The sequence below is a fragment of the Tiliqua scincoides genome, chromosome 10, assembly GCF_035046505.1.
Source record: "Tiliqua scincoides isolate rTilSci1 chromosome 10, rTilSci1.hap2, whole genome shotgun sequence".
Lineage (NCBI taxonomy): Eukaryota > Metazoa > Chordata > Lepidosauria > Squamata > Scincidae > Tiliqua > Tiliqua scincoides.
The window spans coordinates 16083399-16098023 of NC_089830.1; the positions used below are offsets into that span (position 1 = coordinate 16083399).

At 48.3% G+C, this 14625-nt stretch overlaps 1 protein-coding gene across 3 annotated transcripts in view; it reads right to left on the reverse strand.

Annotated features, from left to right (window-relative positions):
* Positions 1-216: 216 nt before the first annotated feature.
* Positions 217-14625, reverse strand: part of SESN2 (sestrin 2) — a 62307-nt gene continuing 47898 nt past the window's right edge. For 2 of the 3 annotated variants that reach the window (XM_066638661.1, XM_066638663.1), the window contains exons 5-10: positions 13832-14044; positions 12717-12867; positions 9727-9845; positions 9217-9407; positions 6256-6400; positions 217-4859 (exon numbers count right to left, since the gene is read on the reverse strand). In XM_066638661.1, the coding sequence (XP_066494758.1) occupies positions 4773-4859; positions 6256-6400; positions 9217-9407; positions 9727-9845; positions 12717-12867; positions 13832-14044 (906 nt within the window). In that variant the 3' untranslated portion in view covers positions 217-4772. The remainder of the gene's footprint in view (positions 4860-6255; positions 6401-9216; positions 9408-9726; positions 9846-12716; positions 12868-13831; positions 14045-14625) is intronic. The other variant, XM_066638662.1, reaches the window with a different exon arrangement.

The following is a 14625-nucleotide window of genomic DNA, read 5'->3' on the forward strand; positions in this document are numbered from 1 at the left end:
AGGCCACTCTGCGCCACTGGGATACAACGAAGGAGCAACGTGGCTCTCGTTTCAACCAGATGAACTTTGGCCTCATCCAGCAATCGCGCCCTCGGATTCATAAAAGCCGGCTTTGAGCGAGAAGCAAGGCGGCACCCCCCTCCCCCCCGATTCAGTCGATGTCAACCCAGAATCGAATGGAGGAGACAGCTTTGGAAACAAGAAGGCAACTTTATTTTTTTTTCCAAAACAAAACAGAATTGGTAGCAAAGTCACAACATTGGTACAGTCAAGAGTAAACACATTTTTAAAAAATACACATTATAACTTATATGGAGCAAAGGTTCAGCCAAGGCAGTGGAGGGAGGCCTGCCAGGTCTGTATTGCTGTTCAGCTCTGGGGAGGGGTGGGGCGGGACGGCTTCCGGGTGGCAATCCAGAGTCATTTCACAGCAGCCGGCACTAGTGCAAAATGCATTGGCACACCAGGAAAAAGCTACAGACGTTCTGCTGTCTCTACCTGCCCCCCCCATCCCTGATTATACTGCACAAAACCTGCACCTCTCACGGTCAGCAGAGGGGGGGGGGGGAAAGTGTCACAAAGAGACCGATCCGAAGTGGACATGACAAAGAACAAACAAACCAAAAAGTAAATTTGAGATTGACAACACAATCAAGGCTTTACACTGTTTAAAGGTGAAGGGTATATTCACTTGGGAGGGGGGCGAATGGAAGGAAGAGGGATGAAAACCAGCTTGGAGGAAGAGTTGAGGCCAGCTCAGCTTTTCCCAGTCACAGAATAAGCCAGCCATTGAAATTCACAGTGCAATCCCTTTTCCCACCTGAAATGTGCAATTACTCAAGGGTTCAATAGAAAAGTAGCATTCATGTTCTGTGGGACTTCTGCAGAGCAAGCCACTCCAGCAAATTTTTAGATTCTCACAGAGTGATGTCCCGTCTCTTCCTTCCCTGCTCCCCCCACCCCATACACTCCAGTTTCACTTTGAAATGCAGGCTGTATATACAAAATTCATACATGGCTACCGTACAGAAGCTTTAAGCAGAGGAAGCCAAGCAGCTCACATTAAGACCCCAGCCTTCTCCCCTGGTTCAAATCACTCCAGTGAGACAGAACGTTCTGAAGGCACCTGTAGAGAGTCATGCTTCCAGGAACCTTCAAAATTTTACAAGGGGAAATAAATCCACCAAGCAAAATACACCTCCCAAGAATAATTAACTCGACACCAAACTAGATTCCTAAATGGAAATCTGTGGCTTTGTCACAAATTCACTTCAATTAACACACACCCCTTTTGGGTGGCATCTGATAGATGACTCAGGGTACCGAATGAAACTGGCTCTGTGGGCGAGTTATTCATGGATGCTTCTTGGTCATACAAGGCCTTCAGGTCTCCTACCTCTACCAGCTTTCAGTGGCATGAACACTTCCGAGGGATTGTACTGACAATCACATATTGCTGGCACTTGGACTAGAGGCCTCCAGTCTCAGCAAGGCTGAAAAGGAGGTGAGAGGAAGGGAGGTCCCTTGGCCCAGGGTATAGGACAGTCCTATAAATGTCACACTTTTTTCTTCCAGTTTCATAAGGCCAAGAGGAAAATTCTTCCTTGCCATTATGGCTGGCTACAGATGGAAGAGTTGGGAATCTTGGCCTAGGAGGAACTCTTCTCAGAAGAACAGCAGGGGACATAACTCCGAGGGCCACCCGTGCCATCATTCCAATAACACGACCAGATTGGACACCAAGAGAAAGCCTGAAGGACAGTCCTTTGGAAGAGCCAGTACCAAACTGGCCACAGCTGTGGCTAGTTAATTTAGCTTTTGTAATCAGAACCGAAGCATTCTGAGTAGACCAATTTTGAGAAACGTATATCCTCTCCTACTAATACAATGCCTTTCAGCCATTTTTAAATTCTTTGTTTGAGCTAGGGACCTATCTTCAAATACCGTCTTAAGCTGGTATCCATTGTGCAACAGCTACTGCAAGCTGAGGGAAGATTTCCTGCTCGCTTTCTTGAGTTCAGGACTTGCTACTCATCCAAGATTTTAAAAAAGTTCACCCATCTCTCTACAGTTTGCTTTAAAAAAAAGGGGGGGACTCCCACACATCCTTTTCTGTTTTCCCCAGCAGAGCTAACTGCAGCTGGGGTGATCATGATTGAGAAGACGGCAAGGAAGGACAGACACGTCCCACTGCCCACACACTGCACCATGATCTGAATCTCTCTGGGGCTGCATTTTGCAGAACTGTTAAAAGGGAGACAGGAGATCCAATGAACCTCTTTCTGGATATTAAGGAGTGGAATTTTTTAACCACTAGGATTTAAAAAGGGGCAGAGACAGAACACACCCAGAAGTATTGCAGGCATGTTCCAGGGGTTCACAAAAGTAAACAGTCACGGGGTAGCAACCCAAGAGATAAAAATCACAAGGCTGCAGATCACAGTGGCAAGACCACTGCATCACCTCTGATCCCCACTTTTTGAAATGTTAGACACTTTGAAACAAAGAAAACCAGCTCCAGCCTCTCTCCCGTCCACAAGATCAAATGAGGTGGTCGCCTCCGGTGACAAGCTGACAGGTGCATTTCTCTGCAGTGTTTCTCTTCTTCCCACTCCTTGGATTCAAGAAGGGAAAGGGGGAAGGAGTGGCAAAGGAAGTGTGGAGGAGATGAGTCATGGGTTAGAGCTCCTCCACACTTCCATTCCATTCCTTCCTTCGTGAATCCAGGGAGCACAGGGAGGAGAATCGGCATACCACCAAGTGGGGGAGTGGTGGCATTTGGTGATCCACCTCGGGTGCCAGAGGTCACGAGCCAGCCCTGATGCAGGAATTGTGGCCTGGCAAGAATAGTGTGCGTGCCCACCAAGAGCACCATTCCAGGGTATCTCCACTTTTGTTTCACTTGAGGGCTCCCCATTTCAACTGGGCAATTCAGCGTCACCTGTGCACTGAACACTGAAATGCAAGAGACATGAATAGGAATGTAAGAGAAAGTATTCGTGATGGCCATTGCCAAAGTTCTCCTCATTCCTTGGTCACCAATGATCTGAAGGAATCCTACCAGTCCACACATTAAGCAGGTTGGATTATTGGCCTGGGTGACAGATGGAGAATCAGGTGATTGAACCCTCAGATGGTCAGCACCACTTTGGACAGCAGTTGGGATGGGGTCATATCCTTGAATGCTTCCTTGCACAAGAATTCCCTGTAAGTTAAAAAAAGCTAGCACTTCAGGAAGGAAGGTTCTAGCCCATCCTTCCATGCTAGTTTTCTACTTACAGGGAATTTAAGTTTTATGTACAGAAGGGCATTTCAAAATGACATCTCTCACTTGCAGTCTAAAAGAATACAGGACCATTCTATTTCATTCCACTGCCCCACACAGTCCAGGCCTAAAACTTTGAGGAGTCCCATTTCGTCCCCAACTCTGGTTTATCTGGGGGGCAGCATTATTGCCTAACTGAAGAGTAGATAAACTCCCGAGAGTGGAGACATTCCCATGTCTAAAGCAAACAATTCAAGTGGTTTTTGAGAAGTAGGGGTGGAATCTAGAGAATATAACAGTTTGACCATTTAAATGCTTCAAAAGGACTGAAGCAAGAGCAGATCCTGGGGTCTGTTCTGTGAGAAGACAGCCAACCAAGAGCACACATGCACGCATTGGGGGAGGGAGCCTTTAAAAAAGGGGAGGGGAAAACGCCAGATATATTGCAACACACCTTGCCCTCCCCCACCTTCACCAGAAAGCATCCTCTCATTCCAAACCAAAAACATATTCCAAATTGGCTTCCTCAACTGGGGGATCTTTCCATCCCTTTCCAGCTATGAGATGCTTCTCCCCACTTTTCGTGTAGCCAAAAGACAACTCTGGGCAACCAAAACCCTCTAGTGTTGACCTAGTTTGACCTCTTTAAGCCAGCCACCAGTCAACTCAGGGGCTGGGAGACCTGCATTTGACAAACCAGGACAGTGTTTTGAGAGGTCAAAGGCCTCAAATGTGAAGCTTAGCAAACAAGAGATGTAGTGTAGCCACCAACTTCAGCGGCACAAATCTGAAACCAGTCATGTCTGAAACCCTCCCCACTCAGCACCTTTCCAAGTCTTCAATCCATCATAACAACACCCTCAAAAGAGTTATCGGTCACCGGTTCGAAACATTCAAAGCCTACAGTAGGCACAGGCCAGAGAAAGAGCAGCTCAGCGAAATAACTATTTGGTTAATCGTAACTTGATGGCTGCTTCAACAGCACCTCCGTTGCAAAGGCTGCAGCCACAAGAGCAGGCATTCATTGCGCTGATCATCAGTTTTTTTTGGGGGGGGGGCAGCTGGGAGGAGCAGAAACCCACCACCAAACTTGCCAGGCCAATTGAGGGATGTCCATTTGAGCAAAACAGAACTTTCAGGTATCCGGACAGTCGCTGGGCAGTCCCAGCTGGGAAACTTGACTGCTTTGCTCAGTGGCAGGGTCAAACCATATTGCAAGCCAACGACAGCAGCACCAGAGTCAACAGAGAAGGGAGGGCTTGGCCAGAGTTTGGTTTTCATCACACACGAGGCCAAACAGCTTGGCCTCTCCCCCATCCCTTGGCTCATCTCTTCGCACACAGTGCTCTCCCTGTTCAAATACACACACGTGCAACTCCAAATGCCAGAGGTAGGGCTGAGGAAACAAAGGCTTTCAGAACGCATTCCGGAAACAGGTCTCTTGGAAGAAGCTCCCCTGTCCAACAGCTGGTCTGTGCCTTGAAGGGTGAGGGAGAACAGAGCACCGTCAGGTCATGTAGCGGGTGATGGCTCGCAGTGCGTACAACAACGCAGCCTGCATACGGGCCTCCAGAAGAAGTAGATTGATGTGGACCTGCAAGACAAAGAGGGGCCAGTCAGAACCCAACTGGAGAAACAGGAGATCCCACAAGGTAATGTTTCATTCTATTCAGAAGTGGGAGACTTTTCCTTTTGACCTCTACCCAAAGCCAACACAGAGACCCAAATAACTTTTCCCCTACCAAGAGAAACTCTTTATTTCCCAAATGAGTTTGGACACATATCTGAATATCATTCATGTATACAGCGCTTTAAAAGGTCAGGTCCCTGCCCTGATAAGCTTACAATCTGAATCAGTGGTTCCCAAACTTTTTAGCACCGGGACCCACTTTTTTACACTCTATTGGGACCCACCTAGGTTTACTAGACTTTAAAAAAGGAGATCTAGAAAGAAACAATTTTATTTATTTATAAGTAATAATCAGAAAAAAAGACCCTCACACATTTATCTTCCTATACTGTATTTATATATGCTTGCAAACTTTAGGAGCTCAGCTCCTTGTGGGGCAGTTAGCAGCTATCTTGCAAACTGCAGGAGCTGAGCTCTTTGCGGGGTAAGTAGCAGCTACAATAGCTGATTTTTGAATAGCCTCAGGGTTGGAGGCAATGAGTGATTTGACTTTTCCATCACCCTTTGGTGACCCACCAGTGGGTCCTGACCCAGTTTGGGAACCACTGATCTAGATCACAACACAAGGGAGACAACAGAGGAAGGGAAATGGAGGCCAGGTAAACAAGGGAAGAATATATAATTATTTCAACTGCAGGTACTTAAGTTGAGTGATAGTGATGGGTCGGGTCAAGCCAAGCCATTGTGTCTTAATGGAAAAGGCTATTTTTAAAAGAAAAAAATCTGAAGATGCAATGCATTTCAATACACCCCACGAACTAAGTCTGTGGGCAACCTCAGAAGACTGCCTGAATTTCTAAGTGGAAGGAGGCAAGGATTCAGTTCTGAGCAGTTTCTTGTCTGACCCAAGACTAGCAAATCCAGAATTCCACAATATAGCAACAACAAAAAAACACAACAACACAAAGAAATCCTGCAAATGGGCTCCAAGCAGCATAATTTATGCTGGTGGTGGGATTCTGAAGCATTTTTAGCACTGAGGAGTCCAGAATTGGTCGAGGTCAACTTGTACATGCCACCTTTGCCAGAACTGAAATACAGAACTCTTGGGTGAGAACAGAGAAAAACAAAGTTTAATGCTGAATGGAAAACCCCAAACACACGTGGGTAGATTCAAAAGGTCTTTGGGAAAAAGATCAATCTATTTTAATATGTTTTGGACCACCCATGAAGCTACCATTCCCTGTACTGGCTTCTGTGCAGACAGCGGGGATTCCATACCAGCTTTTTAGCCCTGGAAGTGGGCAAAAAAAAAAAAAAATCACACACACCCCCCCAAGTACAAAAACGTCTGCTTTACCTTCTCCGAGTGTTTGAAATGTCTCCAGAAGTGCGTGTACATTCTCTTGGTAGTTTTCTCGGGGTAGCAAGCCACAGTTTTGATGTAGATTTTCAAACTGCGCTCCAGGAGTTGGTTCACCTCCCTGTAATCGTAGTCGTCGTACCTGAAAGTTGCAGAGATATAGAAACTGCTCAATATGGATTTATTTACCCATCGCTGGGCGGGCCCTAGGTGGGCAGTTGTTTTCCCTAGCTCAGGGTTGTCCAAACATTTTGGCAGCAGGGCCACATCATCTCTGTGACACTGTGCCGGGGGCCGGGGAAAAAAAAAAGAATAAATTTACATTTAAAATTTGAATAAATTTACATAAGTGAATATATTTGAGATTGAACATATGAATGAATGAAGGTATTGCAGTAGCTTAAGGCCTATAAAAGGCCTTGCACAAAGCAAGGCCAGCCTTTCCTTCACTGCCACTGCTGCATCACAGACATGAAACAGCAAGTAGTGGAGGGAACCCTCGTCCCATAGCTCAGGTGAGAGGTCGAACAGTCGCCCTCACATTGAGAGCAGTTGCGTCAGGCCAGCAAGGGCTCCAGCAAGTCTCTGGAGGGCCAGAGGTTCATTGGAGACTGGGTGCTCCCCGCGGGCCGGATTGGGAGCCCCCGAGGGCTGCAAGTGGCCCCCGGGCCGGGGTTTGTGCACCCCTGCCCTAGCTCTACTACTCAAGATCCTTTAACTAGTGATCAAGGCAGGCTTTAAATCAATTTGGCCAAATTGGACCTCACTCCAGGCCAGCAAATTGTTGGAGAGATCATTTCTAGGCAGCACAGTGCCAAGCTGGCAGAAGAGATGCTGCCTGGACCAAGTGAGCGCTGGCAAAGCACGCATGTCCTGCCCAGTCTCAGAGTCAGGGTCGGCCCTAGGATGATTTGATGAGTTTGGCCAAATCGAACCCCCTGCTTGGAGGGGTCCCAAACTGACAGCTGGCACCTTGTTCTGCAGGAGACACTCTGGCATGGAATCTTCCGTGCCAAGTCATCACAAGGAGAGGGCAGCAACCAGAGCGTCGCTGCTGGATGGCTCTCCCACCTGCCCCTGGCTCAAAATAGCCCCCCCCCCAAGATGTCACTACCACCTACTTCCAGGTGCCGCACTCTGCACAGAGCGTCATCAGCCCCGGGCTTGCCACTTTCATTCATTCTGGTGAGTAGTGGGCCCCTCGCAAAAAAAAAATGCAGTTGGGCCCTGCAGCTCCCACGGCTGGCCCTGCTAGAGATGTGGGGAGCTGAACCTGGGACTTCCCAAAGGTAAAGCTGTTACTGAGCCATGGCCCCTCCCCCACGGAAGGGCCCAGCTACTGCAGTCCCTCCTAAACAGAACCATGGCGCTTTTCCTTCCCACCTGTTCCCATGGCAGACCCAGCAAAGGTACGTAGCAAGAGGGCACGCACTGCCACGCCCTTCAAGCATGCCTAACACACAACTTCTCCATCAACTGGGATGGAGTCACACCAGTTTGGCAAGAGCCAGGGGAGGCCAGCCATGTAGCAGAGTCAGTCACCCAAGTGGATCCCGCCAAAAGAATGCAGCTTCAGTTCCAGATGGATATTAAAAAATAATTATAATAACAATAATAACCAGGCTACCAGTTTGAAAGGCATCCTGTGGGTCTCTGTGGGTGAATTTACATGCAGTGGCCAAATGAAGGCAGTGCCAACCTGCTTCCTCCCACTTGCCTGCTCTGCTTAGTCATTTCCTGATTTGTGGCCAGCAAAGCCCAGTTTGAGAGTTCAGATGAAACCACAAAGCTGGAGCGAATTAAGCAGAGTGCGAGGCAGAAGAGGGAGGGAGCAAAAGCATATAGACATGGCTGGCCCATTGGGGGAAATGATCTAAAGCAGGGGTGCCCAAACCCCAGCCCTGGGGCCACATGCAGCCCTCAAGGCTTCTCAATGCGGCCCTCAGAGAGCTCCAAGTCTCCAATGAGCCTCTGGCCCTCCGGTGATTTTTTGGAGCCTGCACTGGCCGGACGCAACTGCTCTCAACGAGAGGGCAGCTGTTTGACCTCTCACGAGAGTTGTGGGATGAGGGCTTCCTCCACTGCTTGCTGTTTCATGTCTGTGATGCAGCAGAGGCAGCAAAGGAAAGGCCAGCCTTGCTTTGTACAAGGCCTTTTATAGGCCTTGAGCTATTGCAAGACCTTCATTCATTCATATAAGTTCATCTTTAATATATTCATTTATGTAAACTTATGCAAATTTATTCAAATTTTAAATGTAAATTAAATCTTTTTTTCCTCTGGCCCCCGACAGTGTCAGAGAGATGATGTGGCCTTCCAGCCAAAAACTTTGGACACCCCTGATCTAAAGCACAGGTGGAAGATATTTGGGGGGTGATGACTGCCCCCCCAACTCAGGAGGTCACTGTTGGTGCTCATGCTCCATTGCTGTAAATAAGGTGGAGACATTCTAGGTCAGTACTCTTGACTTCCTCTGCTTCACCCCCCCCCTCCTCTTTTTCAAATCGAGCAGGTGGATTGGACCTTTACCTTCCTGGGGATGGCAGTAGTGACACCTGGGTGATATGATACTAGTAGTACCACTACTGCCATGCAATAAGGGGGCTAGTGGCTTTGGACATGCCATTTCAGGTGCCAAAATGACACAGGCCAAGTCCAGGGCTTGTTTTCATAAGCAGCACCAAACCACCATCTGGAGCAGCATGTAAACCGATCTAATGCGCTCCATCCCAAGCGTTAACCATTCATCCAGGCAAAACTCCAGAAAGGGACCGCAACTCAGGCCAAGAGGAAAAGCTAAAAGGAACAGGATACACAGAAAAAAACCTGGTGTTTAAGAGAAGGCTATTTGCTTCAAGGAAGGTAACGCTACTGTCTGCTGTGGAGTAGGCCCCTAAGAAAGCATTTGCTTTGGTGGGGCGCAACAGGCGGGGGAGGAGAGGATGTCAGGTGTCTCACCGAATGCCAAAAACGCAGTGAACATAATTCCAGATGGCCCGCCGGAGCATGGACGTGTCCACCCCACTGTGCATGGCGATTGTGTTGTACGTCAGGTTGTAGACCACCTGGAATTTCTCATCCAATAGCTGCCCCACATCCGGATACAGGCGGTTGATGAGTGAATAACCATGGTCTTCCCAGGTATAGTCCTGCAGGGAGAAGAAAATTGAGACCGCTCCAATGAGTGGCATGGCACTCGTGTTTTGCTAACTCCAGGATGCAAGCCTGCCATTTCAGTGCTGCACATGCCCAAATTGCAGAGTTTAACCCATTTCTGCCCAGCCCACAGGTGGACACATTTGGTCCCTGTTCCGTATATACGACGTTGGGCAGAAATGGCTTAAAGATAAAATTTACACTTTACTGGGGAGGGAAGGGGTTTTTTTTTTTTTTTGGAAGGAGGCTAGGAAAAGACCCAATACATGCAAGCAAAGCAAGGGTCCTAAAAGACATGCAGGTAGCAGGTACCTGAGCTCGGAATGTTGGGGGCGTCTGTTCACCTCTCCGAGTGAAATCCTTGTATCCAAACTCTGGATCCTCCACAAAACACAGGACGTTGGGAGGCAGAGAGTGTTCGGCGATATCTACTGGAGATGGGAAGCAAAGAAAGCGACATCATGTATTTTAACTAAGAACCAGCATCCTATCATCATCCTCTCTAAAATTAGCCCCTGAGCCACATTCATCTTAATCAGTGGTCTCCAAACTGGAGACTGCTGCATGCTGAAGACAACTTCCCCAGTGTGACCAGAGCTCACTGTTCTGCCGGGGAGCCTCTTTGTTCAAGATCTCCACGAACTTCACGCTGGCCAGCCACATCTGCCCAGAAATCTGGGCACAAATCCTGCTGGGCTGACCAGAGGCGGCTGTTTGCTGCAAGGTTTGGGGGAGATCGGGTGCAAAGATGAGAGGTAAGAACAGAACAGTAAGCTCTCACTTCTTCCCCACCCCCAGTTTTTCTTTTAACAAGGCATTGATGTGTTGCATACACAAATGCATAATGCCTAGTTAGACTGCCGGAAAAATACAGTCAGTTTTCGTTATCCACTAGGGTTCGGTTCCAGGAAAACCTAGTGGATACCGAATTAGCGGTACTGAATCATTGAGACTATGGGGAAAATGGGGTTCGGTTCCAGGGGACACTCTTCACCGTACATACTCTCTATGAACTAGAGCAGGGGTGTCCAAAGTTTTTGGCAGGAGGGCCACATTGTCTCTCTGACACTGTGTCGGGGGCCGGGGGGGAAGAATTAATTTGCATTTCAAATTTGAATAAATTTACATATGTTTATACATAAATGAATATATTAAAGATGAACTTATATGAATGAATGAAGGTCTTGCAATAGCTCAAGGCCTATAAAAGGCCTTACACAAAGCAAGACTGGCCTTTCCTTTTCTGCTGCTACTTGCATCACAGATGTGAAACAGCAAGCAGTGGAGGGAGCGCTCATCCCACAGCTCACTGAGAGGTCAAACAGTTGCCCTCACACTGAGAGCAGTTGCATTGGGCCAGTGTGGGCTCCAACAAAACATCGGAGGGCCAGAGGCTCATTGGAGACTGGGAGCTCCCTGAGGGCCACATTGAGAGGCCTCGAGGGCCGCAAGTGGCCCCAGGGCCGGGGTTTGGGCACCCCTGAACTAGAGGGTAGAGCCTCTGTTAGCCCGAAGATAACAACGGAAGGTTGCCAGTTCGAGGCCACCGGCAGTTCCCTGAACGGTGAGACCTTGAAGCAGCTGACAAGCCGAGCGGAGTTACTCCACCTGGCCGCCCTTCAAGTGAGAGATGAAGGAGCTGCTTGTCAGCCTGCGTGGGAGGCAACTGGAGGCCATAATGTGATACCAGATCAGAAAAGATCCATCTGAAATGTTGTTTGGTTCTTGAAAGAGAGAACCTTCTATGATTGTAAAAATCCCCTCGGGGGTTTAGAGATAGCCTGCCTATGTGAACCGCCTTGAATAAAGTCAGAGGAGTAATCCGATGACCAGGAAGGCAGTATATAAATACCTAGTTATTATTATTATTAAAACTTTATGAACCTGAATCTTAAGGTTGTGGCAATGGCAATTTCTCTGTGCTGGCTATCCCTCAACTCGCTGAAGGTTGCTGGTCCAAGAATGAGGCCTCAGAATTCAATAGTGGGGAGAGAGGTGCTTCACCTATCCTCCTGCTCCACCTGTCTTTTGGCTCCTTCCCTGGGCGTGCCCCAAAGCAGCCCTTAGGTAGCCTCCCACAGATCTCTCATCATCAGCTCCTGATCACCACCAGGGTTGTGAAGGTTCGCTGGAGTCCCCAAGATGGTGGGGCAAGTCTGGAAATGGACACAAATGTGTCTGAGAATTCTCCATGGGCTAGTACCAGTGCCTGCTCGATGCAGCTCCAGCACAGTATTTGTGGATAAGGAGAGGGAGGTGGCGATTCTGCCACTACAAGATAAGCAAATTTGCAGATATCAAAATTTGCATATAAAGAGAACTGACTGTAACTGTTTTATGTTTGGTCGCCTGCATCCATGCAAAGAGCACTCCTCTCCGTTCATTTACAGCAGATCTTGCTCCCAAGGAAGATTATCTACATCCTTGCATAATTAAGAGTTGACCCCTGTTTAGAAGATCTGTCCAAACCCTTCCACCCACCTGCCAATTCAAAGACCCCTCTCCCAGCAGTTAGCAATGCCCTCACTGGACCAGATATAAGACATAGTGGAAATGGAAAAGGTGCAAAAGAGAGCGACTAAGATGATTACGGGGCTGCGGCACCTTCCTTATGAGGAAAGGCTATGGTGTTTGGGCCTGCCTCTTCAGCCTAGAAAAGAGACGCCTGAGGGGGGACATGATTGAGACATACAAAATTATGCAGGGGATGGACAGAGTGGATAGGGAGATGCTCTTTACACTCTCACATAAAACCAGAACCAGGGGACATCCACTAAAATTGAGTGTTGGGAGAGTTAGAATAGACAAAAGAAAATATTTATTTACTCAGCGTGTGGTTGGTCTGTGGAACTCTTTGCCACGGGATGTGGTGATGGCGTCTAGCCTGGACGCCTTTAAAAGGGGATTGGACAAGTTTCTGGAGGAAAAATCCATTACGAGGTACAAGCCATGATGTGTATGCGCAACCTCCTGATTTTAGAAATGGGTAATGTCAGAATACCAGATGCAAGGGAGGGCACCAGGATGAGGTCTTTTGTTATTTGGTGTGCTCCCTGGGGCATTTGGTGGGCCGCTGTGAGATACAGGAAGCTGGACTAGATGGGCCTATGGCCTGATCCAGTGGGGCTGTTCTTATGTTCTTAACTACAATTCCCAAGAAGCCTTGCAGGTCTCTTGTTATCTGGTGCGCTCCCTGGGGCATTTGGTGGGCCGCTGTGAGATACAGGAAGCTGGACTAGATGGACCTATGGCCTGATCCAGTGGAGCTGTTCTTATGTTCCGATGCGTCACCTCTGCCTTACCTGAGGGAGTAACAAGCAAGCTCTCTGTCTTTTCCATCTCAAACCGGGTCTCCATCTCTTCCTGCGTGACCCCCTCCTCCTCCAGCTGGCACTCTTGCAGAAGCTTCATCCTCTCCATCAGCACTTCCACCTCCTCCATTGCATCTGTGCCCTGAGAATGGGGAGGAAAGCAGGATGGAAGGGGATGATGGGGGCAAAGGCAGCCATGGCAAAGCCCAAGCTTCATGTCCTTTTCTAGAGCTGCCTGGAATCTGATGTGGCTATTGTACAAATGCATTATATCATAGAGTCTTGTACAATGCAGTGGCAGTGAAGGATACATACATGGGAACATAAGGAAGTAGCTCCTCAGGGTTTCAGAGAGGAGTCTTCCCCTCCTTTACCTGGAGATGCCAGGGGTTGAACCCATAACTTCCTGCTTGCAAAATAGGCGCCTCTATCTTTAACCCCATCTCCTGATTGGAGTGAGCGGCACCCAAAGAGGAAAAGGACAACATTCAAATTATCTATGTCTCTGGCCTCGATGTGGAGGACTGGTAAGGCCCTGTAAGTAAGACCCATGGTCTACCAATGATCCTGCTTCGGACTTACAACAGCATTAACACTGCAGCAGATGAGAATTCTGCATTAAGCTGCATTCTCCTCCTCTTGCACCATCCCAATTTTTTTTTTTTTTAAATGAAGTCCAACAAGCAAAAAGAACAACCACCAACTGCTCCCACGGGGAGAAGGACCAAGTTCATACAGCCCTTAAGCCAGTGCTAGGTCCATTGTTAAAAAAAGAACTGGGCTATATTTTGCATGGAGCACACAGCTCTACATTCCATCACATGTTTCAGATCGGTTTTTCCAGGCAGTGGCATAATTATGCCATTTGGTAACCAGAGCAAACCATTTTTAATGCCCCCCAAAAACCAGATATGTATTTCTTCCAGCAGGCCTTCCGAGGCTCAGAGAGGCCACGTACAGCCTTCCTGAGTCTCAGAAAGGCATCCCCCTATGCTTCCCAGGTGTGGTGCCTGGGGTAATTGCCCCCCCAGCTCCTCCACAGCTACACCACTGTTTCCAGGGATTCTAAAAGTGTTAAGGAAACTAATCCGCCTTCCTTGACTTACACTAGAACTATTCATCCCATCCTCCGAGGCGGGGCTGCTATCGCAACTGCGTGGTGACGGGGGTCGGAAGATGTGGCCACCTTCTTGGTCAATCTCTAGATTGATGCCGCAACCGAACACAAAGGAGGCAAGCGAGTGGTAGTGAGTGAGGAGCACCAGGGCCTGGATAAGTTCTGCAAGGGACCAGCTGTTGTCACCCGTCTTCAGGAGGGCCTAGAGTTGGAAAAAAAAAAAAGAGACTAGAGAACGCTCTCCTGTGTTGACGTCAGGGAGGAATCGTCCTCTAAATGGAAAACGGATGCCAAAGAATTGCAAAGCCTACACCGACACAAAGATAAAGAATCACCCTTAGAGAGAGGCAGAAGCCCCCATCTAGCTGAATCCTGCAGCTCAGATCTGCTACCTGAGATCCCTCAATGTACAGTGGTGATACTAATACAGTGCTTAGCACTTCCTGTGTATTAGCCTAATGTAACTCTGATGCTACCCTACAAGGATGTTATCATATTGCAGCTGAGGATGAGGGGGACTGGCTTGCCTTAAGACTATATAAGGAGCTCAATGCAGAAGCAAGTTTTTAACTACAACTGTCCTGATCTTCAGCTCCATCTCTTTGCCACTCCAGCTCTCAAGCCACTAGCGAGTGAAGCCAGGGCTGGCAGCTCCAAGTCCCTTTCCTAGGAGTGGTTTCAGACAGCAACCTTCTAGCTCAGCTGAATTAGAAACAGCCAAGGGAGCGTTTTGCTGTGAGGCTCACAGCTCCAGGCATTTCTTGACCTGCCCACTGCGCTCAC